Here is a 26,481-nt window from a genome sequence, read left to right on the forward strand (position 1 = left end):
TTTTATTATCCTACATTCGTTATCTTTAACGACATAATTTAGAAAAGCAAAAATCGCGTGCTGAATCTCTGGTGTTGCGTGACTGATGTATGTTATAGAGTATAGAGAAACCGTGAATTCCAAGTCACTAAAGTCGCATGTTTGGCGCACTACTGTTTAGTTTAAACTATGACTTTTCGACGAATCGATAGCTGCATTATATCATGTGATACCTATAACCCAGTCTAATAAAAATAACAAGAATAGTACATATCATATAGGAAGTTGTATGATGAACTTCCCACTACTATCCGCCAACCTTCACCCGGTACCCGTTCCCTAGAGCTTCTCTAAATTCAGAATAACCAAAAACAGGAACAATATAAAAATAAAAACAATGCACTAAAATATAAATAAAAGATTGGAAGAACTTTAATAAAAGATAGCAAGGAAAAAATTTTTCCACGCATCGAGACTTTTCTGAATAACTTGAGCTTTATTTTTTGTAAAAATATTTTTTTTCAATCGTCATTTTTTTTTTTTTTTTTCGACAATAACTATTCGTGCACCTGCGACCCTAGGCGCAAGTTTTAAGGCTTGAGAGCTTGTGCATGCTGTTAATATATATATGCTAGATTATGTAGAGTAACGTGCATAATAAAGTATTTTTTACTCATGGACTCATGACAAATTATTTTATACTTCTATTTTTTAAGCTGCATTAGTCCAAGCAAGTTTCGTGTTTTCAAATTGAGTATAAATAACTTTCATGCATTTCATTCTTGTATAACGAATTAGATTTCATAACTAGGCTTCTGTTCGTATAGCATTGCTTCAGCTAAAAGGGTGTAAAATATTTATCGACCCTTTTGAGTTCTCAGGCAAAAAGGCGTATTAATATACTTTACCAATCGATTGAGAGGCTCGTTATCCAGCTAAAAATACAAAATTTACCGAAAGGGTGAGATTCATTATGTACTTTTTATAATTGAAAGAGTTCGAAAGAAATATGACGGATTTCTATTTATAATCGCTAAAAAAAATTAGGTTATTTTTAAAAAGTAAATTTAGATTTTTTTGGTAAAATTTAAAAAACACAAAAAATAATTCTTTTGTACAAATTTATTGAAATTGATAATTGAATTTACTTTCATGATAAATGAATGTCGAAATTTGCCTTAATTTTTACTTTAATTTTAGTTTTAGAGAGTAAGAATAAGGTTATTAGAATTGAATAAAAATCAATTCAATTAATTCTTCCGATAAGAAAATAATTATGATATTTAAATTAGCAAACATCTAATAATTTTTTAGATTCTTATAACAATTAAATTATAATGAAAAAAAATTCCACTTGTAGAAATTTTTAAAAATTATATGCGAATGTTTAAAAATATTTTTTTTTATAAGAATTGCTAGAAGTCTGCTAATTTCCATAAATAATTATTTAGGACAATTTTTTGGTGTTTCAAGAAAATTTTCTTTATGAAGTTGAGTGAAAAAAAGAAGTCTTTCATAAAGTACATTATTTTGAAAAATTTAACTGTCTTAAATCAACAAATAAGTTGTTAAATTATGTAAAATTTACTTAATAAAAAAAAATTCTTAATTTGAAATTTTTTTGTTTGATTTCAATACAATTAAATTTATTACATTCAAAACGTTTTTCTTTTTAAGTTTTTATTTTCTAGTAATGTACAAAAAAATTCCTTATCAACTTCATTGAATTTCTTTTATTTCATACAAAATTTTAATTTGGAGCAAAAATTACAAAAATTAACAATTTTGAAAAAAACTTAAAATTAAAATATTACTGTCCAACAAAAAATTTAACACCGTCGATCGGTTTTAACTTAAGCACTATTTTCTTACAAAATTTATTTTACAACCTATTAAGTAATTTTTCACCAACTTTACACGCGCTTATACAATTTCTACAAAGATTTTAAAATGGCAAAAAAATTTGGTATCCACCCTTTTGGCACTTTGCCTATCACTCTGCTGTAATACGCCCTTTGGCTTAAAGAATCCAAAGTAATGTTTTTTTTTTTCTAAAATAGTAGAGGCAATCTATTATTTAAAATAGTAATTCGCGAGTATATTGCCAAGTATATAGCCAAGTTCGAGGTCAAGTTGATACTATCGATCGCTCATGTCTTGTGTTATAAACATCAAAATCGCAATATTAATAAAAACAATACTAACGATTTAATATAAAATTATTGTTATTGTTACCATTGTGATTCTATCGAACAATAAACTGGATCGCGTTGTGCAACGGTGGATAATTATTCAATAAATTAGTGTATTGTCTGTGAAATAATGAATTTTGAAGAGCTGGTAGCTTTTGAGCGAGAGTTAATTAATAAATATTGAACTATAATGTTATCACAAAGGCCAGCAGGGTCTCGAATGTTTGCGTTCGCGTTCGCGTTAGCGAAACATGAGGGATCGAGCTGGTAGTGCACGAGACGAAAAGCGGTCGAGGGTCATCAGATCGAGTTAGGAATAAATAATAATACCGGTGCAAGTTGAATCATTAAATAGCGAGCTTTTAAATCCGTTCCCTGTTATAGTCCCGTGTAAATTTTCCTTGCTGAATAGTAAGCATTTAATGTTCTCTCAAGCATTGACATTCATGATGAATACATATTGTGTCCAGAACGCTCTCAAAGTTACATGTGTATTGTATATACAAATATATATATATATATATATATATATATATATATATATATATATATATATATATACCTAGCTGTGTTGAGTGCTTAGGGAAAAGCGGCTATACTATTTACGATGAATTGCTTGAATTTACAGGACCAACATTGGAACCTCCATTGCCGAGACGAAAGAAGTGCCCGGAGCTTGCTTACAGACATCATGAATTCATCACTGCCGCTGACGCTGGTGGAATTGATGCTGTGGACACCAATGTCGTTGCTGATAAAGTTCGGGTAACATTTTCATCATTTATTTAACGCTTTCGACCTATTTTCTGATCCGATAGTTGATTTTGTTTTTTATTTAGTTATATTGCTATAGTAATCATTGAAATATATATGAATTTATAAAATTTTTAATTTTTTTAAATGTTCATTGAAAAAACAACAATTGATGAATTAATTTTGAGTAAAGATTATTTTGAAAAATTTCATCTTGTATGAAACAGAACAGTTTTTGAACCGAGTGATATTTATTGATTTAAAAAACTTTCTGCTTGGTATGAAAATTAAATTAGCCGACATCTGAAAATTTTTGTAATTTATTCTATTGAAAAATTCTTTTTCAAAAATTAAAAGAAAGTGTTTGACTTATAAAAAATTTTAAAAACTATATGTGCAATTTTTTAAAAACATTTTTTTTTGTCCTAATTAAATTATTAAAAAGAAGTCCAAATTTTTGAACGTCTGCTAATTTTAGTTATATTTGCTTGATTCAAGATAATATATTTTTTTTTCATTATTTTGTTGGTTAAAATTTTTCAAAAATCAAGTTAAATTTTGGTAATTTTAAAATTTCATGGTTTACAATAATATTTAAACTCATAAAAATCGCACTTAGATCTTTTTAAAAATCATATTTTTTCATGAAAAAACAAATTTTTTTTTTAATGTTAATTTTTTGATAAAAAAAAATTTTTTTAAATTAAGATTTTTGAAGATTTTTTTTTTTTTTTTAACGTAGAATTTATTAAAAATACTAAAATTTGCTAAAATCATATGGACATCATTTATTGACTATATTTTCGGTTGACATAAAATATTTTTGCTATTAAAACTCTTCAAAACTACATGAAGAATTTATTTTCACGATTTTTACGGTAAATCTACCGTATAATAGATTAAATTAATTAGAATAAAAATAGGGAGACAATGAAATTAAACAACCACACAATTTTTTAATCATTGCAGTCAAATTACAGTTATTGATTTTGTGGATGACAAACATTATGCTGAATCATAACGTTTCTATAATGTAATTGTATCGTTGTAAATTTACAAGATATGCTTAAATAACTAACTGTTTGTGTTCGTAAAACATAGATTCAATTAACTTGTATAGTTATGCTAAATATTTGTAAATTGTTTGCATTAGTAAAACTAAACTCCTTGTAAACCCAATTTCAACACGTTACAATAAAGCTTTGATACAATTACAATTGCTCATATTTTATGAAAATTTGTCAATATCATTGTTTGAAAGTTATAGATTTTCCAATTTAGTTATTTTATCAAAGAATTTTAATATCAGTTATTGAATAATTAGTAACAGATGCATTTAATAAATGCAGTAAAATTTTTTTTGTAAAAACTACAAAGAATTTTTAACAGTAAAAGGAACAGATTTCCTATTTGAATCGTGGTTACATCTATTCATTACAAGTTTAAAGCGACTCTACTAAGCGGAATAAATTATTTAAGCTATATTATAGGAATTTCCTGAAGTCGCTGCCCTGGTTAATCATATAAATGTCCAATTTAGAAGATTAAACGTTGCCTTTTAGTAAGGATGATTCAAAGCTATACAATGTTTAACTTTTGTATCAAGTAACATTAAGGGGGATAGCCACTGTAAAATTTCGGAAAAAAAATTTTTTTTTTTTTTTCATTAAACTGAAGTTTATATATTCAAAATTATGTATTTCAAATTTTATAGAAAAATTCCGAATAGTTTTCGAGTTATAGTCATTTTTATAAGAGCGCGTCGATTGACCGTTTTACGCGCGGCGCTTCGACGAAAACGTCGCCTGCTCGCTCCGTCTTTGATTCGTACGGGTTGGCGATTGTTTTCCCTCACGATTGTCAACCGTTACAATTATTTGACTTTTAACGTATATTTTTTCTTATTGTTGAGATACTGTACCTCATAGTTTAGTTGTTTTGTATGAATACACACTCGTTCTTTAATTTATTGAGTTTCTTAGTGTACTCGTTATTGTTTACTTACTTATTTTTTTAAATCTTCTGATCTTTTTTTTTTGTTTATTTAACAAAAAAATTTGTTAAATAATGGATCGTAAACAAAGTAAAGTTATTAAAAACGAAAGAAAACTGCCAAACGACAGGAAAAAATTTAATCGACCGCTCAACAGATATGAAACTGAAAAAATACTGGCTCTCAACGACGTGATAGTGCTTCCAAGAGGAAATTATCACAAAAATCTGATTGTACAATTGATTCGAGTATTAGCTACAAAATTATAAATTTTTTTCGATATTTAATTTACTAAGTGGCTGTGTATCGTGTAAAAAGTGTGGTGGTGATGTAAACTTTACTGAGACAAGTATTCGAGGATTAGGTTTTAAACTAGTTGTGAATTGCAAAAATGTGATCCAGTTTTGATAAATTCATGTCCACTCATCAAGAATGCGTATGAAATTAATCGCCGTTTCATCTTTGCAATGCGGATAATTGGTATTGGGTTATCTGGAGCTGAAAGATTTTGTGCTTTCATGGATTTACCACGACCAATGTTCCATAGCTTTTACGATCGTCTGGTCACACAAATCAGAAATGCAGCTAGAAACTGTTGTGATTTAGTGTTGAAAAAAGCTGCTAAAGAAGAAATCCAAGAAACCTGCAAGCATTTAAAATCCAATGACATTCCTGGAATTTCTGTCTCCGGTGACGGTAGTTGGAAGAAAAGAGGGTTTAAATCTTCATTTGGTATATCTTCTCTAATTGGTTACTTCACTGGCAAAATCGTAGATGTAAGTATGAAATCCAGTTATTGTAAGATGTGTGCGCTAATGAGCTCAAAAAAGGAACAGCTGAATACGATCAATTTATGCAAGACCATGCTCTAGACTGTCCAATAAACCATGAAAATTCTTCTGGACAAATGGAGGTAGATGGAATAAAAGAGATGTTTATGCGATCAGAGTTATTACATAACGTTAAGTATGTAAACTATATAGGTGATGGTGACACTAAAACGTATAAAAATATTTGTGATGCTAAACCGTATGGGGACATGGTGAAGATAAAAAAAAGGAATGTATTAATCACGTGCAAAAACGAATGGGCAGTCGACTAAGGGCTTTGAAGAAGCAACGAACTAACAAGAAGACAAAAACAGGAAAAGAAGAAAATACACAGAAAAGTTTAGGTGGGAAAGGTCGATTAACGGACAAAGCAATTAATGAATTTACAAAGTATTATGGTTTAGCAATCAGACGTCATTCTAATGATGTTGATGAGATGTATAATGCTATTTGGCAAACATTTTATCACAAGTTTTCATCACCCGAAGATCCGCAGCATTTTCTTTGTCCTGAAGGTGCAAATTCGTGGTGTCAATTTCAAAAAGCTGTGGCAACAAATACTTTGGACTCATTAGTTGAAAAATGAAGATCTATGAAGATCTATCGAATCCAGAGTTATTGGAACGATGTGTCGGTGGGTTTACACAAAATAATAATGAAAGCTTCAATGCATTAGTGTGGCAGCTCGCCCCAAAAACAAATTCTTCTTATTCCCTTATTGTTGAAATAGCTTTATATATTTCAACAATTACATTCAATGATGGGGCTCTAGCAACTCTGAAGATATTAGAGAATCTCGATGTTAAAGTAGGACCAACACTCTACTCATACTGCGCTGAGCGCGACGCTACTCGGGTTAAAGCTGCTGAAAGCCGCATGGAAACGGCCAGTAAAAAAATAAAAAAGTCAAGGTCAATACTAAAGATAAGGAGGAAGAACCCTCATATGGCCCAGGACTTGATAGTTTGATGTGAGTATGAATATTTTGTGAAAGACTAGATTTTAAAGTTGCGAGAATCTTCTTAAAACTTTACTCGCGTTTTTCTCAAAACGACTTTTTCAAACTTTCCGGTACTGTAACTTTCGTAAATATGAACCGATTCTCAATTTTTTTGTTTCCCCGTATTCGTCTACTTAGTGGCTATCGTCGCACGTAGGGGATTTTGAAAATTTTAATTTTTAAGATTTTTAAAGCTGTTTGAGTCCAAAAAATGAGGAAAAAAGACGAAAAAATTTTCAATATGGCGCCATTTTTTCTCAAATCAAAATTTTCAAAATCCCCTACGTGCGACGATAGCGACATTCCTATAGATTAAAATGCCGTTTGGTTTTTTTGTTTCAGATAATCCGTTTTTGAATTACAGTACCGGCAATGGAGGGGGAAATTTTTTTGGTGCTCTACAAAAATGTTTATAACTTTGTGATAACAAAATATTTTTGAATAAAAATTTAGGAGAATTATCCTCAACATATACTTTATAAAACAAAAAAAACCCGATCCCCAAATTCCTTTATTATCCTAGTAAAAAAAATTCCCGAAAATTGCCTATTTTTTCCAGCGTCACAGTGGCTATCCCTCTTAAGAGGATTTATATTGGAATTTTTAAATTTAATGATTTTATTAGAAAATTTTGACATGAACTTTAAAAATTCTAGTGAATAGTCATTTTTAAAAATTGTTGTTTCTAACGTGAAAAACTTCTAAAAGTACCCTGGGGTATTCTGATACTATTTTAAACAATAATTTTTCTATAAATTATTTTTGTAATTTTTAGTTTACTCCTCTAACAGCCGATACCCTCTTTTTCTCGCGTCGCACTCACTTCAAGAAACGGTACTATCCTTGTTGCACTCATGCACGGAAAAAAGTAAACAGTAAAATTCACTCGGATTCCGGTTAATTTTTATAGTTTCAAACAGTAAAGCGGGCATCGGGGTGGCAAAGATATAAATATTACAGAACTTAATGTAGAAAGTGTAAAAGCGACAATTTATAATTTAATATCGAAAATAAGTGACTAGTAGCTGTCATTATAGTAAATGACGACTCTCTCATCTTAAATAATTACAGTTTCAAACAGTAAAAATTGCAGTTTCAATATATATGAGAAGGAGGTCTCACTCTGGGAGAATTTAACATTTGAAACTAAAAAATTCTACTTTTAAAATATAAATTTTACCAGTTCAAGCAAGTCAATAATTATAGTTTGATTTTTAGCATTGCGTTTTAAATTTACAATTTTACTTTGTAGATATTGACGTTGCTTGTATTAGAAATTTAGTAACTGTATTTTATACTTTTTACGTATAATGCGATCATTTTTTAGGTACGAAGTGATAAATATTAAAGTCAAAATTCTTAATTATTATATTTTAACATTTTAAACTATTACTGTTATTAAAAAGGTTAAAGCTACACGGCAAGAACAAGATTACACTGGATATCATCCGAGATTATACTGAGTGAAAAAAAATTTCAGATAGTAGCTAGTATAATCCAGATTATAATGAGTATAATCCAGATATCACGCAGCATAATCTGGATTACAATGAGTATAATCCAGACACCACGTAGTATAATCTGGATTTTTTTTAGCTACTATCTGAAATTTTTTTTCACCGCAAATATCACCGAGTATAATCTGGGAAAATATCCAGTGTCATCTTGTTCTTTCCGTATATTCTAAAACAATTAATATTTTAGAATATTGCTGTTTAAAATAGTATTTTCTTCCATGTAAAGAATAAATTGTAGCATTTGAGTGATAAATATTACAAAGTGATTATTAAAATCACGATTTTACTGTTTGAAATGGTAATTTTTAGTAGTTGATTATTACTTGTTATAAATCGAATATTATTTATTACAGTTTACTTTTTTCTGTGTGACTATAAAGCTATTGCAGTTTTATGTTTTTCTTTTGAACAAATGAGAATTTAAAAAAAAACTCTCTGCCCCGAAATAGATAATTCAAAAATTTATTACGTAGCAGAACGTTTTTTTTTTACAAATTCTTCTTTGTCTAGGAGAAAAATACAAAGCAACAATCGTAGGGACTAGCTGTTAAAATAATAATAATAATAATAATAATAATAATAATAATAATAATAATAATAATAATAATAAAACGCCTCATACCTTCGGCATAATCGACGATCGCTGCTGCCAAATAGAAGGCAGTCTAATCGGCCTTCATTTCCAGCACCGCTACACCAAGAACGGCACCGTTTCTCCGAGGACAACGACAACCTCTTTACAGGTCGACAAGTGAGCATCTCCAAAAAGATGACTCACTCAAAACAACAGCTCGACACGGTGAACGAAGATCTCCCCACACAGCTTCAAGAGGACTCCACTCTGCTCACTGTCAACCAAGTTGTCTACGGTGCCGCGGCTTCGCTTCTGCCGATAGAGAGAAGACATTCTCTCTCTTTCGAGGCGAAGTTGAAGCTGCGCATCGCTCAACTTGGACACAAAATTGACATTTCTCGGAAACAAGTCTCCCGCATTCAGTGTGTGATAGAGTATGTTAGTACTCAAAGACCGTACACGCCAAAGTTCGTCGCCTGGCGGCAGAACTTCGAAGGCGACATCACACACTGAACAAGAGTACTCTTCTTGTCATCAAAGAAGAGTCTCTTAACAGGTTGCGGGCTCTGGTGGCTTCCAAAAGTCACTAGAGAAAAGGCTGAAGCGGTTGATCGACAACTCTTTGTTTCGATCCAACCCTTCACGCTTTCTGTCACCTAAGACCGCTGTTCCCGAGAATTATCCATCATCTGAGCGAGTGGAAGCCTTTTGGAGTGAATTGTACGGAGATCAACCAAACGTCAACCCGGATACTCCAGCTCTGCACGACTTCGAGGCATTCTGTCGAGAACACCGACGGCAGGATATCGCCGAAGAGAGCCCTGCAGTCAGTGTGGAAGAGGTTCGTAAAGCCCTGAATGGCAGCAAGAACTGGGCTGCCCCGGGTCCAGATGGCATAAACATCTTCTGGTGGAAGAAATTTTCTTCTACACATGCTCATCTGGCCCGGATTTTTACATCATACATTCAGGGCGACGAACCAATTCCAGACTGGCTGGTAGAAGGGCGAACCGTACTCATCCCTAAAAAGGGTGACTTGTCCGACCCAAAGAACTACAGGCCTATCACTTGCTTGAATGCGGTTTACAAGATTTTTACAAAAATCTTAAATAACCGTATCTTGCAGGAGATAGAGCCTGTGTGGCAACAGATATACGAACAACGTGGCAGTAAACAGGGCGTGTCAGGTTGCAAGATCAACTTGTTGGTAGATAGATGCGTCATTCAAGACGCAATCTACTACCAACGCAACCTGTCTATGGCCTGGATTGACTACCGTAAGGCATTTGACTCAACTTCACATGAGTTGATTCTCTATCTGCTCAAATGCCTCGGAATCAATCGCCAAACAGTGGGATGCATACAACGTACGATGCAGCTCTGGCGAACGCGTTTTCACATAGGAAGTGGAAATGCATTGCACGTAACCGGAACTGTTCAGTACAAGAGAGGCGTCTTTCAGGGAGATTCTCTGAGCCCTCTGTTGTTTTGCATCTCACTGCTGCCAATATCTGTTGCCCTCCGACAAACTCGTGGGTACTCTGCGGGGCTACCGAGTGATCGAGTATACTCGATCACTCACCAACTGTTTATGGATGATCTAAAGATATACAGTGCCAACAAAGATCATCTACAAACGGCCATCAACATCGTAGCAGAGTACACACGAGATGTCGGAATGTCTTTTGGGTTGGACAAGTGTGCGGTCGTACACCTGGCGAAGGGTAAGTGCTCTGATACGGGTGGAGATGTCGAATTAGTGGATGGGAGCGTCTTAAGAGAATTAGACGCCGGAGAGTTGTACAGATATCTAGGGATTGAAGAGCGGCAAATGCATGCCGTCTCTGAAGTCCGAACAACTCTTCGCAGTGAGTATGTTAGGAGACTCCGGAAGATCTGGTCATCAGAACTTTCCGGCAAGAACAAAGTCTCAGCTACTAACATGCTCGCTGTCCCGGTCCTACTTTACTCTTTTGGGATCCTGAAATGGCCTCGAAATGAGTTGAAAGATCTCGACATCAAAACCCGTAAAGTCATCAATATGAATCAGAGCATGCACCCTAATTCATCAGTCGCCAGGATGTACCTCTCCCGGAACATCGGAGGGAGAGGATTGCAGAGCTTGGAGCGGCTTCACGATCGTTTGGTTCTGGGTTTAACATACGAGGTTGCCAATTTCACAGCAGACGAGGACGACTTCCTGATGCAATTTGTTCATAGTCATGAAAATGCGCGGAAGGGGTCGTTCTTGTATAAGGCAGCAATCTACGCGGCAAATACCTTAGGTCTCGGAGAAATAAACGCTCTCATTGAACTCCCGAAAAAGGAGTTCAAGAGCGTCGTCAGGATAGCCGAGGAAAAAAACTCCTCGGTGAACACATGGACAAGTCCATGCACAGCGTGTATTTCAAACACGTCCGTGACCATGGCTTGTCCACCCAGCTGACATTCTCCTTCTTGAAGTCAGCTGGCCTGATGTCCGAGACCGAAGGGTTTATATTTGCCTGCCAAGATGGTGTTATCAACACTCTCGAATACCGTAGCAAGGTGCTCCAGGCGCAGCTTCCGGACACGTCCTGTCGGACGTGTAAACAACATCCGGAGACGCTGATGCACCTTTTGTCGGCATGTCCTGTGCTGGCAAGAGGTGCCTACATACAGCGTCACAATGCTGCCCTGCGAGTACTCTATTATCATCTCAGATATAGCTGCGGTATCGATGAGACACCAGTGTTGCCTTATCTGCCAGGAGATATTCCGCAGGTTGTTGAGAATGACAGTTCCAAAATTTATTGGAACATACCATTCGCAACAACCCGGCGGATTGACCACAACAAACCTGATATTGTGCTCTTTGACAAGGCTACTCGTGACATTTATGTCATTGAGTTTTCGGCCCCAGCCGAATACAATATCTCGGCCAAAGAAGAGCACAAACACCAGATATATCAGGATCTCCTGTTTGAAATTGGCAAACTGTACCCAGGTTACCGTGTCAAGCTCGTCGTTTTGGTTGTCGGCGTCCTTGGAGGGATGAAACAGTCTTTTGTGTCTTCACTTGCGAAGATACCGGCTTGCAGTTCAGCAGCCGTGTCTCTAGCAGTGCGGATGCAAAAGGCTGTCATTTTGGGATCCCTGCGTCTACTTAGGCAAATGAATTTGGCCTGCTGCACTCACTAACCGCCTTGTTGTGTGGAGTGGTGCAGCAGTAATGGATGGCGCTCAGGCTGGGCCCTCGGAGAGTCGGACTCCGGGGAAAACCCCCCTGAGCAATTAATAACAAATAATAATAATAATAATAATAATAATGACAATCAGTATTTAAAAAAAAATTGAAAATGGGTAATTAAATCAAAACTAAAACTAAACAATGAAATCCAATATCAAAAGGTTAATTTGGTAATATTAAAAGCACTCACTTGTATCAGATTAAATCCGCTTGCAGTTATAATTTTTTAATAGTTAAATACCGCACAACCTTTACTCTATTACAGTACTATTATCATAAGTTACTGTAAAACTGCAGTCAGAGTTCAGACCTCCCCTTTTCTATCTACTCTTTCGTGATTGGTAGGTAGATAGCTCACATGATACTAAAATTGAATATAATTTAAATAATTTAAATTACAAACATCATTTATAGCTTAAACTCTGGTAAATTGTCGACTCGTGCAGTAAATATTGAAAATAACTTACGTCAATTCTGGATTTACATTTTTTCAATTTATCAAATGGATTTTTAAGTACTTTAGTCGTTATCGGATAAATTATATCAAAGAAATGAATCCTGTAATTAAAAGTGCGTTTAATTATGTAAAAACCAACTGTGGATTTTTATTAATATTATTTGTAATTAAAACAACTCATTAACATGATTGATTAAATTTTTTTAATTAAAATAATTTTATCTTTTAAATATTTAAGTAATTAAAAATTTTTAATCAATTAAGAAATTATTATATTATACTTTTAAATTATATTTATCACTAGTTTGAATTTTCTTTATGGAAGAATAAAAAGAACCCAAGCACTCGCACGTTCCTTATTGATATTATTACTTAATTATGCAAATATTGATCAATAGAATTTTAACTAGTTTATTGGATAGAAATTATAATCCCCTGGGGAAAAATAGTAAAATATAAAATGTCTTATAAGTCTTAATAGTATATTACACACCGAGGGAAGTAAAGTAAGAAATGTCTCAGATCACATGTAATTGTTGGCCGAGGCGAAGCCGAGGTCAACAAACATGTGATCTGAGGCTTTCTTATTTACTTCCCGAGGAATGTATGCTATTTTTTTGCTCGACGAAGGCAGAAAGTGGCAACTTCATTTAGCGCAGCGGGCCGAAAGTTGACGCTTTCTGCCCGTCGAGCAAAAAAAAATTTTCTTCATACCTCGGTCGAAAGTACGTACTTTCCTCTCTAATGGCAGGAAAGAAAGTTTAACATTAACTCCCTGTGAGAAGTACACGCGCGCCCTCTGTAACGGCGGGAGGAAAGAATTTCTCATGCGTAATTACACTTGTAACTAGGGACTGTTTATTCCGTCACTATAGCAAATTCTTAACCGCTGTAATTTCTATTGCTACCTCTTACTTTAAAAATATTTATCAATGTTGTTTTGTCATCTGTTAATTTAATATTAACTGTATACTCAATCTGTTAATTCAATATTAACTGTATTAATATTAAAATAATATACTCAGTGGAGATATAATTTTTAACTGCTCCAATATCAAGTTTGAAAACTGTGTATTTTATGGAAGGATTATTAGTAATTGCGATCATTCAAGAGAAAATTGAAAAGATTAAAAAAAATGCAATAAGAGTTTTTCGCTTATAATATGTTTTATTTGATAAATTTTATAATAACTAATATAGTTTGTTAAACTAATGAAAATAAATACATCTTTGAAAAAATGAAATTAATTTATTTTTAAAAAATATGACCAGACTTTACTCTTCGAATGTATTTAATGCCTGCCCCCACGACCAGCAGCACTCGCTTCGCTCGTGCCGCAAATGTCGGGGCAGGCATCAAGACATACTTATCTGCACTTGAAGTTAAAAAAAGTAAAATTGATAACGTACTTTCGACCGGCTATGAAGAAAAATCGTATACACTATACAGGCCAAAAGTTGAAATCTCGGTCCTGCGCGTCATGGTGCCCTCGGCTTCGCCTCGGGCATCATGACGCGCAGGGCCGAAAATTCAACTTTCGGCGCTAGTAGTGTAATATACTATTAATTGCAAAATAAAATAGAAATAAGGAAATAAAATAATTAACAAAAGAAAAAAAAAGAAATTCTCCAATCAATTGAAAATCCCTGGAAGCAAACTCTTTTATCTCTCTTTGGTGAAATGTTTCTATCCAATATACACAATACAAGTCTGCTGAAGCGTCATTTTACATAAAACTATCAGCAACTCCTCTGACCCTATCGACACATTTAAAAAGTGTCTTTTTGTTCTTGTTCCTTTTCAACTTCAGCGCTTTTTCTCAATCAATTTATCTATGTATATATCTATATCTACATACTTATTCTTATAATATACTTTTATAAAAACCAGGAGGTGACAGGAAATACAGCGCTACCAGCGAGCCAGCTGAGCAAGGCGATTTCACGGATAAGTACTGAGTATCGATTGCAGTTCGCTTGGCCAAGGCGAGCCCAGCTGACAAATGGCGATGTTGTTTCCCAGCTACCAGCTGCTGGTGGTGCTGGTGGTAATGCCGGTGGACCACCAAGAAAATCACTGAGCATGGGTGCTTTGAAACAAGGAATTCCTTCCTCAGGACCTGCTCCGGTTCACATGAAAAAAAGGCCCGGAGATGTTGATCACAAACGTGATGGTAAATTTAAGTTACATATTCCTTTTAAAATTATGGAAATTTTTCATTCTTGTATTTGCGAGTGATTTTCCGAAAATTCTATTAAAGTGTAAGTTTAGATAAAAATATAACTTTGTGATAATTTTACAATATTTTGATAAAAAATTACTTGATTCAAGAAAAATATTTTCTTCAAAATCTAGTCTTATTTTGAGATATTCAGTTTAAAATAATATAAGAAATTCACGAATCAAAGCAATTAAACTTAACAAATGAGAAAAAAAATTGTGTGTGTCAGCTTCGACACACGACTGGAGTTTATTCCTTACAAACGATTATATCGTATTTATAGATTAGTAAATGATGGTAAATAAAATTAACTATGATATTACTCGAAGCATACATTATATTTATTTATTTATCATTTTACTTCTGGTACACGGAAAAAAGAAAACTCGAAAAATTACAGCTTATAATGCAACGTGGCGCTTCATGATGAAAACTAGAAAAATTACAGTTTCAAATGTAATTATTAAAGATTTTATTAGAATTACATTGTAGAATGTAATATTGACATTGAAAGCTCTGAATATTAAATTAAAAAATTGAATTTAGAAAAATATTATGTCAAACTGTAATTTTTCTAATTTTGATTACGACGGGACCGATTTTACATTTTATACTGTAATTTTTCGAGTTTTCTTTTTTCCGTGTAGTGATTCTATAACGGTGGTACACACCTATACATAGAACCAGAAGGAATGCATAATTAAACATAATTATATCATATTAATATATCATTATTTAAGTACATTTATTTATATTAATTATACAATTAATTCATCGAAATAGATTACATGTTCAGAGAACAATAGAAAATAATTATTTTATAGTATAAATTTTTTAGCAAGGTTGATTTTCTGTATCATTTAAATTATCGATAGATATAAATAAAAATAAAATATAAAATTTACGATGAAAATTCTGTAAGTTGAAAGTTGTTGTTTGTCGATATCGGATAAATATATGGAATAAATAATGATGTAGTGATGTAGACGCTGTACTGTACATATACACATATTTAATATGAATAATATGTATGCCTTGACATTAATATACACTATGGTCCGTATATACTATAGACCATGCAGTCGTGCAAGCTCTTTAGGGTGGGAGTAGACAAACTGTAGCTTGTAACGCGTAACGTTTGATTTTACACTCGTATTGCACGCCTCATAAGCCAAGCGAATGAGGTTTCCCTCTACACTCGTCTTACAAAAATCAAGCGATTTCTTTAACTGAAATTGTCTCTATTTATTTTCTATCGCACTTGCCGAACAATATTTACATATAAATATAATGGGAAAACACACGGAAAAAATAAAACTCGAAGAATTACATTGTAAATAGTAATAAGTGTCCCGTCGTATTCAAAGCTAAAAAAATTACAGTTCGAAATAACATTTTTCTAAATTCAAACTTTGAATGTTAATTTTGTAATTATTATATTCTACAATATAATTCTTAGAAAAACCTGCAATAATTACAATCTATAACTAATTTTTCCACTTTTGGATTTTCCAAACTTTATTTTCATACCCCGGCTACATAAATCGTTTTTTAAGAAGTAAACTCCAATAAACTCCAAAAAGTTTTTCAATTAACAATTTTATAAATTCAATTAAACACTTTATTTTTTTTTTTGGATCAAGAAAATATAAAAGTTACAACTTTATAACGATTTTGTTTGAAAGTAAACAAAAAGATCACTGAAAAATATTTTTCGTTAGCACAATATCAGACAAATTGTGGTTACAAATTATTGTGTTAGCATAGAGATAATAAATCATATGTTATGATACCAAACCACAGATAATAATAAATAATTTATATGTTTTATCAACAAAACAGTTTAATTGAATAAACTAATCGGTCTGTTGAAACAACAATTGTTTCGGCGAAAAGACAATTATTTTTGTTGGTTTGACATCATGAAATCTTGATATTGAAGCAGCTAAATTAATTTTTGTGAAAATAATTTATAGTAAAGGCAACAAATTAATTTTATTATGGCAATGATATTGATTTTCTTCAGACAACAAATCAATTCTGTTATGACGATACAATCAGCAAAGTAGTGATAACGATATAAATTTTGTTGTGACAATAAACAGATATTGTTATAACAACAAAATTATTTGATTAAGACAACAGATCGATTTAACGGTATCGTTATCTGTAAAGTAATTTGTTATTGCAACTCGGGTCATTTTTTTAACATAACTAATCAATTTAATGTCATGATGTCATGAATCAACTTTTTTTTATGAGTGTAAAAAAAAAAAAATAAAACTAAGTAACTTAAAATTAATAATTAGGGAATTAAATATCCAATTTTTCTAAATTATTTATTAGTAACTATAGATAACAATATTAAGGTACCCGCGGGTAATAAGGCCTGTCGGGGAAAAAGGCTTAAGTGATAAAAATGCTATTTAAAATAACCGCTTCCACTAAAGCCTTCTCTAGTAGAAGCGTCTAGCATAGAAATGTCGCTACAAGTTTATAGAGTCCCGATACAACGTTTTTTGTCTTCTATATTTCATCATCCGTCATATGCTAAAGTAGCGCAGAAGAATTTCTAAAAAACGATTTGAGCAAATGGTAAACATTTTTTATTATTTTTATATTTAATAATTTAAAATCATTGTTCTAATTTTTATCAACATCTAAAAAAGTATTGTTGCTCAATTTAAGTGATGATTAATCTCTAATATTAACCTACCGTAGTAAAATAAGGCCTATTCGCAAAGTTTTTTAAAAAATTTAATTTTGTGTTTATTTATGGTGAAAATTACCATTACTCCATTATACTTTATGGCTAATGTATTAATTTAAAAATTAACGATAAATTGCAATAATTAAATGCAATATTTTCGATTTTTTTTAAAATCTCCCAATAACTAGGCCTTATTACCCGCCGATATCTTATTCAAATTTTTGAAAAACGAGCAATTAATGACAATATTAATAACGAGAATACTATTACTGTCCAAAATTGAGTAAAAATAATTTTTATAGAATATTTTTCTTGAATTAAGCAGTTTTTTTTTAGTATATTAACGAGGAAAAAAATAAAATATTCTCAAAACTTTTAAAAAAAATACTGTTTGCCTTATTTTAGACAATTTATTCTGATAAATCAGTAGAAAGTTGAATAATTCTGGGCAAAAAAAGCTCTATCTAAATTAATCTTAGTAACTTTCTCAGTAAGAAAAGCCTCCGACAAAGTTATAAATAAGATAATCCTAAAAAAACCTACCCATAAATATGCGTCTTTATTTATTCCACAATAAATATAATAAATTCAAGTTTTTTTTTGGCGAGAGATTTTTTTTCTAGAATTTTATTATCTGGAATTTTATTACTGGGGTTACAGCACCTAAACTCAAATAGAATTATTGGGAAAAAAAAATCATTGACAAATCCAGGAGTCCTGCAATTAAATCATGATATTTATCACAAGTTTGCTGATGATCTGAGATTTTTTACGTTAGAGATGCGCCTGCACTTATTTTATTTAGCTTAACGGTATAACTAATAAATAATGTATAAGGTTTCTCAATTTGTCAATGCTCGTCACTTACACGTGTCGAATCCCTACAATTGGATTAGTATTCATAGCCAGTAGATACTAATATCGATTTTTATTTTACTACAGGAGTACAACCATCTGAGCTTGAACCACTGGTGGGTAATAATACTGATAATATTGACGGAGTTGTTCTTGAAGCTGAAGAACGTGATGAGGATCTTGCTGACCTCAAAGTTGCCTTCAGGTCAGTGGCCCCATTTTTTTATTTACTATTTTATTCAATTTTTAAAGACTCAGACTACCAATTATTTTTAAATCATCCATCGTTCATCGATTTATCTTTTTTTATAAAAACCTTTCAGGAGTTACTCAACGGTCACTAATCACAATAACCGTAATTTAATTATTAACTCTTTTTTTTTAGTAATAGCATTAGAATTAGTATTAATTTTATATAAAAAATAAAGGCAACTACGACAGGGTGTGTTTAATTATCGTTATTTCAAAGTAGATTACTTTTTTATTGATTTATCATTTACAGACCAAGAAAGTATGCTGGTAAAGGCGTGCGTATTATCGACGACAATATCGTTCAAGAAAATAAAATAGCCAAGAGCAATAAACCATATATGGATAATTACTTGATTAATGAAATAATTGAACTTAGACGACTTGCCGATGAGTACAAGGTAATTTGTGTCGTGCTGTTTAGTTTTATTTTTAAATTTCGCGCCTCATAACTCGTCAGTGCCATTTTATGATTTCGCAACTTGAAATGGTTTATACTCAAAATGAAACATTCAATTTACATCATGAAGAATGGAAACTTTTTTTAACAATTATGAATATGAAATTAAATCATTTTTTTTTTTTAATTAATTTTTATTTAGAGTCGGTTTTAACTGCTGTGGTCACCGACTTTAACTGTTGGGACTCTAACGTCGCCGATATTAAATAATTTATTTAATAATTTGCTTAATTAAAGGGTCATTCTGGTTCCACCGCTTGAAAAAAAAAACCAATATTTATGTTTTTACTACCCAGGAACTATTATAGATATTAATGTTAAATTTATCCAGCTCAACAAATACACTCTTGAATAACACAAAAAATATCTAAATTAATTTTTTTTAATTTTTTCTATGAATTAACAATAGGTGAACAAAATTCCTCCAAAAGTTAGTATGTCGCTAACGTACATAATAACTTAATAACGGCTCATCTAAAATACAAAAACGAAAATTGTTTACCTAAAAAAATAGTAAAAAACTAAATTTTGATTTAATTATAGATGATCCAATAGTTACTATTATGCAGAGTATGTGGTTTAAATTTTATTAAGACCAGGTCATTGGTTCCGGAAATATCGTGTACGTAAACCAGAAAAACATAGTTATGAAATAAACGTGTTCAAAGTTCTTATAATTAGAAAAAAAATCTTACCTAAAGTCAATCAATGATGCCGGTACTATACAAAATCCTTTCTGTCTTTTCAAAAATATTATTTTATTCTATTCAAACATCCACATAAGCTGTGTAAAATAATGTAGTTTTATCGTAGTCCGATCACTTAGAAGTTTTTATAAAATTATTTAAGAGATATGTACCTTCAAAAAACGTAAAAAAAAAAAATTTTTTTTTTTTTAAAGTTACAAACCAAAATGACCCTTTAAAATATATCATAAAAAGATTCTTTTTTAACGTTATATTCCCGTGTAAAAAAAAATCGTCTTAAAAAAGTCGTTTGTTTAAGATCTTAAACGTGACTCAAACCAAGACTATTTTAAAACGCCAAAATAAAATTCTGAGAGCAAATTTTTGAAATTTGGTTCTCAAATTTTTTATGAAAATTAATTTTAGACATTTTTTAGACAATTTTGCAAGTTTTTAACCGCAAAATTTTTGAATACGCTTTTTTTAAATTGAATTTGAAATTGTTGAAAAATTATTATCCAACAATTTTAAGACTTATTTAAGACGCTTCGTTTTGATGTTTCAGGGCTCTTTAAAAATTTTTATTAATTTTTATTGACTATTCCAGAACGCTCTATAATAATTTTCCGGAGCTCTGTCGTTGTTCTTCTTTCTATTGTTTAATAACTGAGCGTATGAGGCGTGTACTTTTGAATTTTTTCATTTTTTTAAATATTTACTTTTACCTTTTACGTTATTATCAAAATATTAATTATCTATTATTATTATTTTTTAACGTTTATTATTTATCTAAGCACCGTGATTGGGGAAGCGTTTTGGCATCCGAAGAGAAAGCATCATTATGGAAACGTGTGTCAAATAATCACTCTCTCAACGCACTGTCCCTCGCCAGGCCAGTACTAATAAATTGTCGATGTTTGCATTTTTAATTATTAGATTATTACTGTTATTATTATTTTAGTTTATTTACTTTTTTTATGACTATACAAGTTGTTTGTTTAAAAACATCCATTATTTAAGTTACACATTGTTTAATCACATTTGGTTACACATTTTTTAGCACTAGCTGTTAATCGAGTGATGCCATGAAAATAAAATTTTATAGTAACATTTATTTGATGTCTATAGAAAAAAAAAATCGCACGAACACTCATGGAAACCTGTCGTAGTTGTTCTTTCATCGTTATTTCAATTTTTATCGTTCACTGTTTGTTAATTTATTATCATCATTGTGATTTTTTATTGTTATTATTTTTATTATTATATTATTAAACTTTATTTAACTTATAGGTCGGTTACTAAAGAAGAAAAGGAGAAGGAAAATACGAGAAAGGTAGCACCTAATATGCCACCAGCTGGAAGACCATCATCTGTACAAGCTAGACCAATTTATGAGATTCTGCAAGATGATTTGAAAGCTGTTGTTAGTATTACAACTTCATTTATACTATAATATATAAAATGGAAAATAAATTCTTCTCAATGAAGATATTTATAGATGAATGAGTTATTATTAAAAGCTTTTAAACTTTTAAATAAATAAATAGCCTCGGGTTAAGTAAATATTTAATACGTTCAGCATCAAGAGAAATATCTCAAGAAAATGTGAGCTGTAAACTTTATTCAAGTGAATAAATAATATTTCAATTATTTTAGGATACTGAGAAAGCTATTGCACGTGCTAGAAAAGAATTTTTGATTCGCCATCATTTGGATCGCACCACAGGAATATGTAAGATCAATTTTTTTTATTAAATTACTAGTTGCTAGTAGCCAATCTCGCTGCCCGTTGCTTCTCTTATTTTTATTGGAAATTTCTAATTATTGTTAATAGTCATTGCAAAAAATCCATACAAGTTTTTATTTTTTTATTTGTACTAGATTTTTTTTCGACATAGTACATTTATAATTTTTTTTTAACAAAGCAATTTTACTAAAAGTTTATTTGAAACTAAAATTATCTTTTTTTTTTGGGTTAACTAATTAATTAAATATTCTAATGAAGTTATAGAAAAAATATTTAATTTAATGTATATAAAATACTATAAGTAACTTAAAACCTTTTCTAAGTGGCGCTTTCTTGAATATTTAAGGGATATTAAAAGGAAGATGTAACGTTTTTATCATCCTCACGTTTGCTTCTAATTGACTTGTTTAAAATTTAACTAATTAGTAGGTAGTATAAAATTATCTAACCATAAATTTTCAATAAAAAGATAAAATTTGTTCAATTAATTTCACAGTTTTTAAAATGGAATAATTTTTATATATTTTTAGAATTTATTGTCGAAATAAAATCAATAAGAATAACTTCTTTAGGGTTTTATAGTATTTTAATTCTTTGAATTGATGTGAAAATTAATTTCAGTAGTAATTTTTCTTTTTAAAAATAAATTAATCTACACTGAGGGAAAAAATTTCTCTTGTAAAAAATTAGCAATGTTGTAATAAGAAAGAAATTTGTTGAAAATTTTCAAGAATTTTATTTTTTAGCTGCAGTAATAAAAATTTTTTTTATTGAGGAAAAAAAATTTTCTAGATTTGGGAAAAAATAATTTTTTTTTTTTCCAATTCAAAAAGACTTTTTTTCAACAAATTTATTTCTTAACATGAAAGTGCATATTTTTTTTTTTAAATAAATTTTTTCTTTCAATTTAAATTTAAAGAAGAAAAAATGAAACTAAAGATCTTGAACGATATAAAATGTAATTAGTAACTTTAATCTCTCATAAAGATACTCAACTGTCTGAAATGTTCATTAATGTTAATAATAAAGATAATTTGATAACTATCTGGATCTCTAAATATTTAAAATATAATTAGGTGATGGTGCATTACTGCCTTCTCCAACGCGAGAGAAGCTGGAGCCAGTAGTGCCACGGCGTCGTGACGACTCTAAGGAATCTACTCATCGGGAAGAAATTCAACCACGAACCAAATCAAGCCCGAAGAACAGCCCTCGAACAGGACGTTCCCAGAGCATGGGTCCATTAAGCAGATCTCCAAAGCGACAGACACCTAGAACACCATCAGTTAGCAAAGACATAAAGGTAATCTTAATCTCATTAACCGAACAATGGATTTTGCAAACTTTTATCGTGAATGCAAGTACAAATTGAGAGTGGCTTTAACGCTTACGTATTCTGTTTTCCAGGAAAAAGAAAAGGAGCATAAAGATAAAGAAGCGAGAGACAGAAGTGGCGATCCAGAAAGGCATCCACGTCCGAGTAAGTAGTCCCTGACGTTTTAAGTTCTCCCAGGTGATTTGCTCACGTCAGTCTGTCTAATATATATAAAAAATAAATATATACATAGAATAGTACATATACGAGAACTTTTTGGTTCGTGTCTCGATCGATCGTCGCAAAGTCTCTCTACTCTCAATAAACTACCACCTCCACTCTTTATCAACTATATAAAATTCACCTTGGCTCCTTATATAAACCTACCACTTTATCCACCAACACCAACCACTAACACCACTCCACTAGCCACTATCCTCTTTGAATTATTACCAATTATTATAAACCACTATTTATGATCGTTAATATTCTTATTGCATTTTCGTGCACAGTTATAATTATCTCATCAGGTAGTTTATTACTATTATTATTATCGTATATAGAAAATTTAATTATATGATTGTAAATTGATTGATCGACTGCTCGTTTGCTCGTCCGAGTATGTCTTATTGTCGTTAGTTTATTGATTTATAATTCGGAAGTTTTATCAGTTGTTTAAATAATATTTATCGCTCATCCCTCGTGGTTTTTTTTTAATTTTAAAATGTAAAAAAATTAATTTTCTCTAACATTGCTTCGTAATATTAATATCGCAGTAGTTTTACAATCAGAAAATTTATTAGAAGGGACTTGATTAATTCTAGTTATTAGAGTTGATTTATTTTAATTTTTGTCACTTTTTAACGACTAAATAATTTAAATAAAAATATTTACATAATTTGAGAAGCTATAATTCGATTTTTATTCCGAAATCTTTATAATTCTTGAAGTAATTAATATTAAAAAGTTAAAAAAACTGCTTTTTTAAAATATGAAAAGATACCTTTTTGAAAATTAGCTCCTCATTTTAACTAATTATATTCTAACGACCTATAGTAATAGGAAGTTAATGTTTTTTTTTTTTTTGCATATTTATTACATTCCTCCCTTTTCATGATAACAATAAACCAGGGGATTATACAAATATTAAGTTCTAATTTTAAATTACTGCGATATTACTTCGTAATTTTGTGAAATTGTAATTTTATTAGTGTAAATTTAGTAATACATCAATTCGATTGTAATAAATGTACAAATTTAGTTTGATTGAACGGTAAATCAAACATGAATAGTGTTTGCTGACTAATTATGAAAATTTAACGGGCAGTATAATAATTACTTTACTGTTAAAAAAAAATTAACTTGATTTAAGAATATAAAATTCTTCAAAATAATATTTTTAGTTAAAAATTTTTTTTCTTAAATCAATAAAATTTTTTTTTATCAATCTTCATAATTATTTTAAGAGCCACGAGGTGTAAAATCTGCATGTCTGAAAATGTATATAAAAAGTTTGATAAATAACTTTATAAAAAATAAAAATAAGTCGAGCGATAAATATTTATATTATAAAATGCATGGCCCTTGTTCAATCAACCCTCTACTGTAATTTACATTAAATAATTATTACCTAGACAGTACAATTTATCTAAAAAACTAAAACAAGACAAAATAAGTTTGAGTATAAAAAATAAACACGTAAGTCCAAACAATCGCACAGACTTTGATCGAGCGTGACACGTGAAAAAAAAAATAGTGATTAAAGAAACGATTAGGCAACGCAGTAGCGGGTGTTTCAGCGGTCGGACGTGTCCGTTGGAGCATAAGAGAGTCGCCTAAGTCGTCCTCCTCTTCCTCAAAACCCCCTGTTGTTGTGTCGTCGGTGAAATCGTCTACTTTGAATGAGCAACCCATACCACCATTACCACCGCCACCTGGCCCTGGGCCCACGCCGCTCCAAAGAAGACCCTCACCGAGGGTACAGCGCAAACGTACGTCTTATATTGTCCTCTCATGCATTACAACGTCTTTACTGCATTGACAATCAACTTACCTGATTGACATTATAATTGCTCAAATAGTTTATTATCATTCCCTTTTTATTATTATACAATAATTCTTACCTTTCTTACCCCCACTCGTCATTGAATGACTTCATCTCGTTTTCGTGTAGTTTTTGGAGCTTCTCTATCTCAGGTTCAATTTTATCTACACAAAAAAAATGTTTCTTTATGAAGATTAAATTTAACAAAATTATTTTTTTTTTTCAATAATTCTTTAATACTTGTGGTAATTAATGGAAAATTTGACATTACTTGTTTTATTTAAAATTAAATTATTAATTGAAAATTTTGGAAGTATAATTTTTCTAATTTAAAAGTACCTAACGGATATAAAATTGATTTTAATTGTTTTTATTTAAAATTAAATTGAAATTAACGGACATTAGATCATTTTTTCAGTTGGCCTACCTGCGTAAAAAAAAAAGATGTCATAAAAGTGTCACAAAAATGTCCCAAGCTAGGAGCTCCAAAAGTGACACAATTTGTTACTATTTTGTGACACCAAATGAAAAATCCAAAATAAAAGAGTTAAGCATTTTTAAACTTTCATGAAAAAATTTTTTACAACACTCGTCAAAAATGTTTAAATATGTCACAAAAATGTTCCAAAATAGTCACAAAAATATTTCAAATTAAATTCTATTTATACACTGTTAAAAAAATTGACTTGACTCAAGAGCCAAACTCTTGAACCAAGAATTCCATTTTGAAGAAAATGATTTTCTTGAGTCAAGAGAATAAATTCTTGAGCTAAGAAATTATTCTTGGTCTAAGAAAATTTTCTTGAGTCAAGAATTTATTCTTTTGACTCAAGAAAATTATTTTCTTCAAAATTGTATTCTTGGTTCAAGAGTTCGGCTCTTGAGTCAAGTCAATTTTTTTATCAATGTAATATCTGACGGCGTCCAAATAGGTCATGTTTCTGAGTTGGTCTTGAAAAGTTAATAAATTGGTAAGAATACATTTTTTTTTAAATCCTTTTTTTTTTTTTTTTTTTTTTTTTCATAAACGTGTTTATACAATTTGTAAAATGAGTTGAAAAAATGACGTAAGTTTAAAAAAATTTTTAACGAGAGTTTAAAAATGCTTAACTTTTTTATTTTGGATTTTTCATTTTGTGTCACAAAACAGTCACAAATTGTGTCATTTTTGGAGCTCTTAGCTTGGAACATTTTTCCGACATCTTTTTTTTTTTACACAAATACTTTAAATTAGTTAAAAAATTCTATTTATACGTAGAAAGTTTATCCGTGAAAAAAATTTTAATTCTTCCATAAAAAATATCTAAGTATATTAATTAATTAGTAAATATTAAAAATTCAGTTAAAGAATAAAAATTTTAATTTATTGCTTATTAGAGGTACTAAGAAATGCAACTATAAAAAAAAAATAAAATAGCCGTTTTTTCTATTACTTATAAAATACAGTAGAAAATTATGTTTATGTATATTTGGAAATTAAAAAAAGTTCTATTAATAATAATTTACTTGTCAAAAAAATATTAAAAATGATTAGTTGCCTCTTGAAGTTAGTATTATAAAATAATCCATATTCTTACCACGAGTAAATTATTTTATTAACGCAATTTAATAGCTCAAATATTCAATATTTTATTAAAAATAAATATTTAAGCATGACAGTTTTTTAAAA

At 30.6% G+C, this 26,481-nt stretch overlaps 1 protein-coding gene across 16 annotated transcripts in view; it reads left to right on the plus strand.

Moving 5' to 3' along the window:
* Window positions 1–26,481, plus strand: part of LOC141526969 (uncharacterized) — a 92,417-nt gene that overhangs the window by 53,255 nt on the left and 12,681 nt on the right. For 15 of the 16 annotated variants that reach the window (XM_074242150.1, XM_074242151.1, XM_074242152.1 and 12 more), the window contains 7 exons: window positions 2,800–2,936; window positions 14,416–14,698; window positions 18,399–18,516; window positions 20,997–21,129; window positions 21,363–21,438; window positions 22,530–22,756; window positions 22,861–22,933. In XM_074242150.1, coding sequence (XP_074098251.1) covers window positions 2,800–2,936; window positions 14,416–14,698; window positions 18,399–18,516; window positions 20,997–21,129; window positions 21,363–21,438; window positions 22,530–22,756; window positions 22,861–22,933 — 1,047 coding nt within the window. Of the gene's footprint in view, window positions 1–2,799; window positions 2,937–14,415; window positions 14,699–18,398; window positions 18,517–18,813; window positions 18,962–20,500; window positions 20,599–20,996; window positions 21,130–21,362; window positions 21,439–22,529; window positions 22,757–22,860; window positions 22,934–24,567; window positions 24,760–26,481 lie in introns of all 16 variants that reach the window. The other variant, XM_074242164.1, reaches the window with a different exon arrangement.

The sequence above is a fragment of the Cotesia typhae genome, unplaced genomic scaffold, assembly GCF_013202065.1.
Source record: "Cotesia typhae breed Kobodo isofemale line unplaced genomic scaffold, CoteBio_Ctyphae contig_4, whole genome shotgun sequence".
Classification (NCBI taxonomy): domain Eukaryota; kingdom Metazoa; phylum Arthropoda; class Insecta; order Hymenoptera; family Braconidae; genus Cotesia; species Cotesia typhae.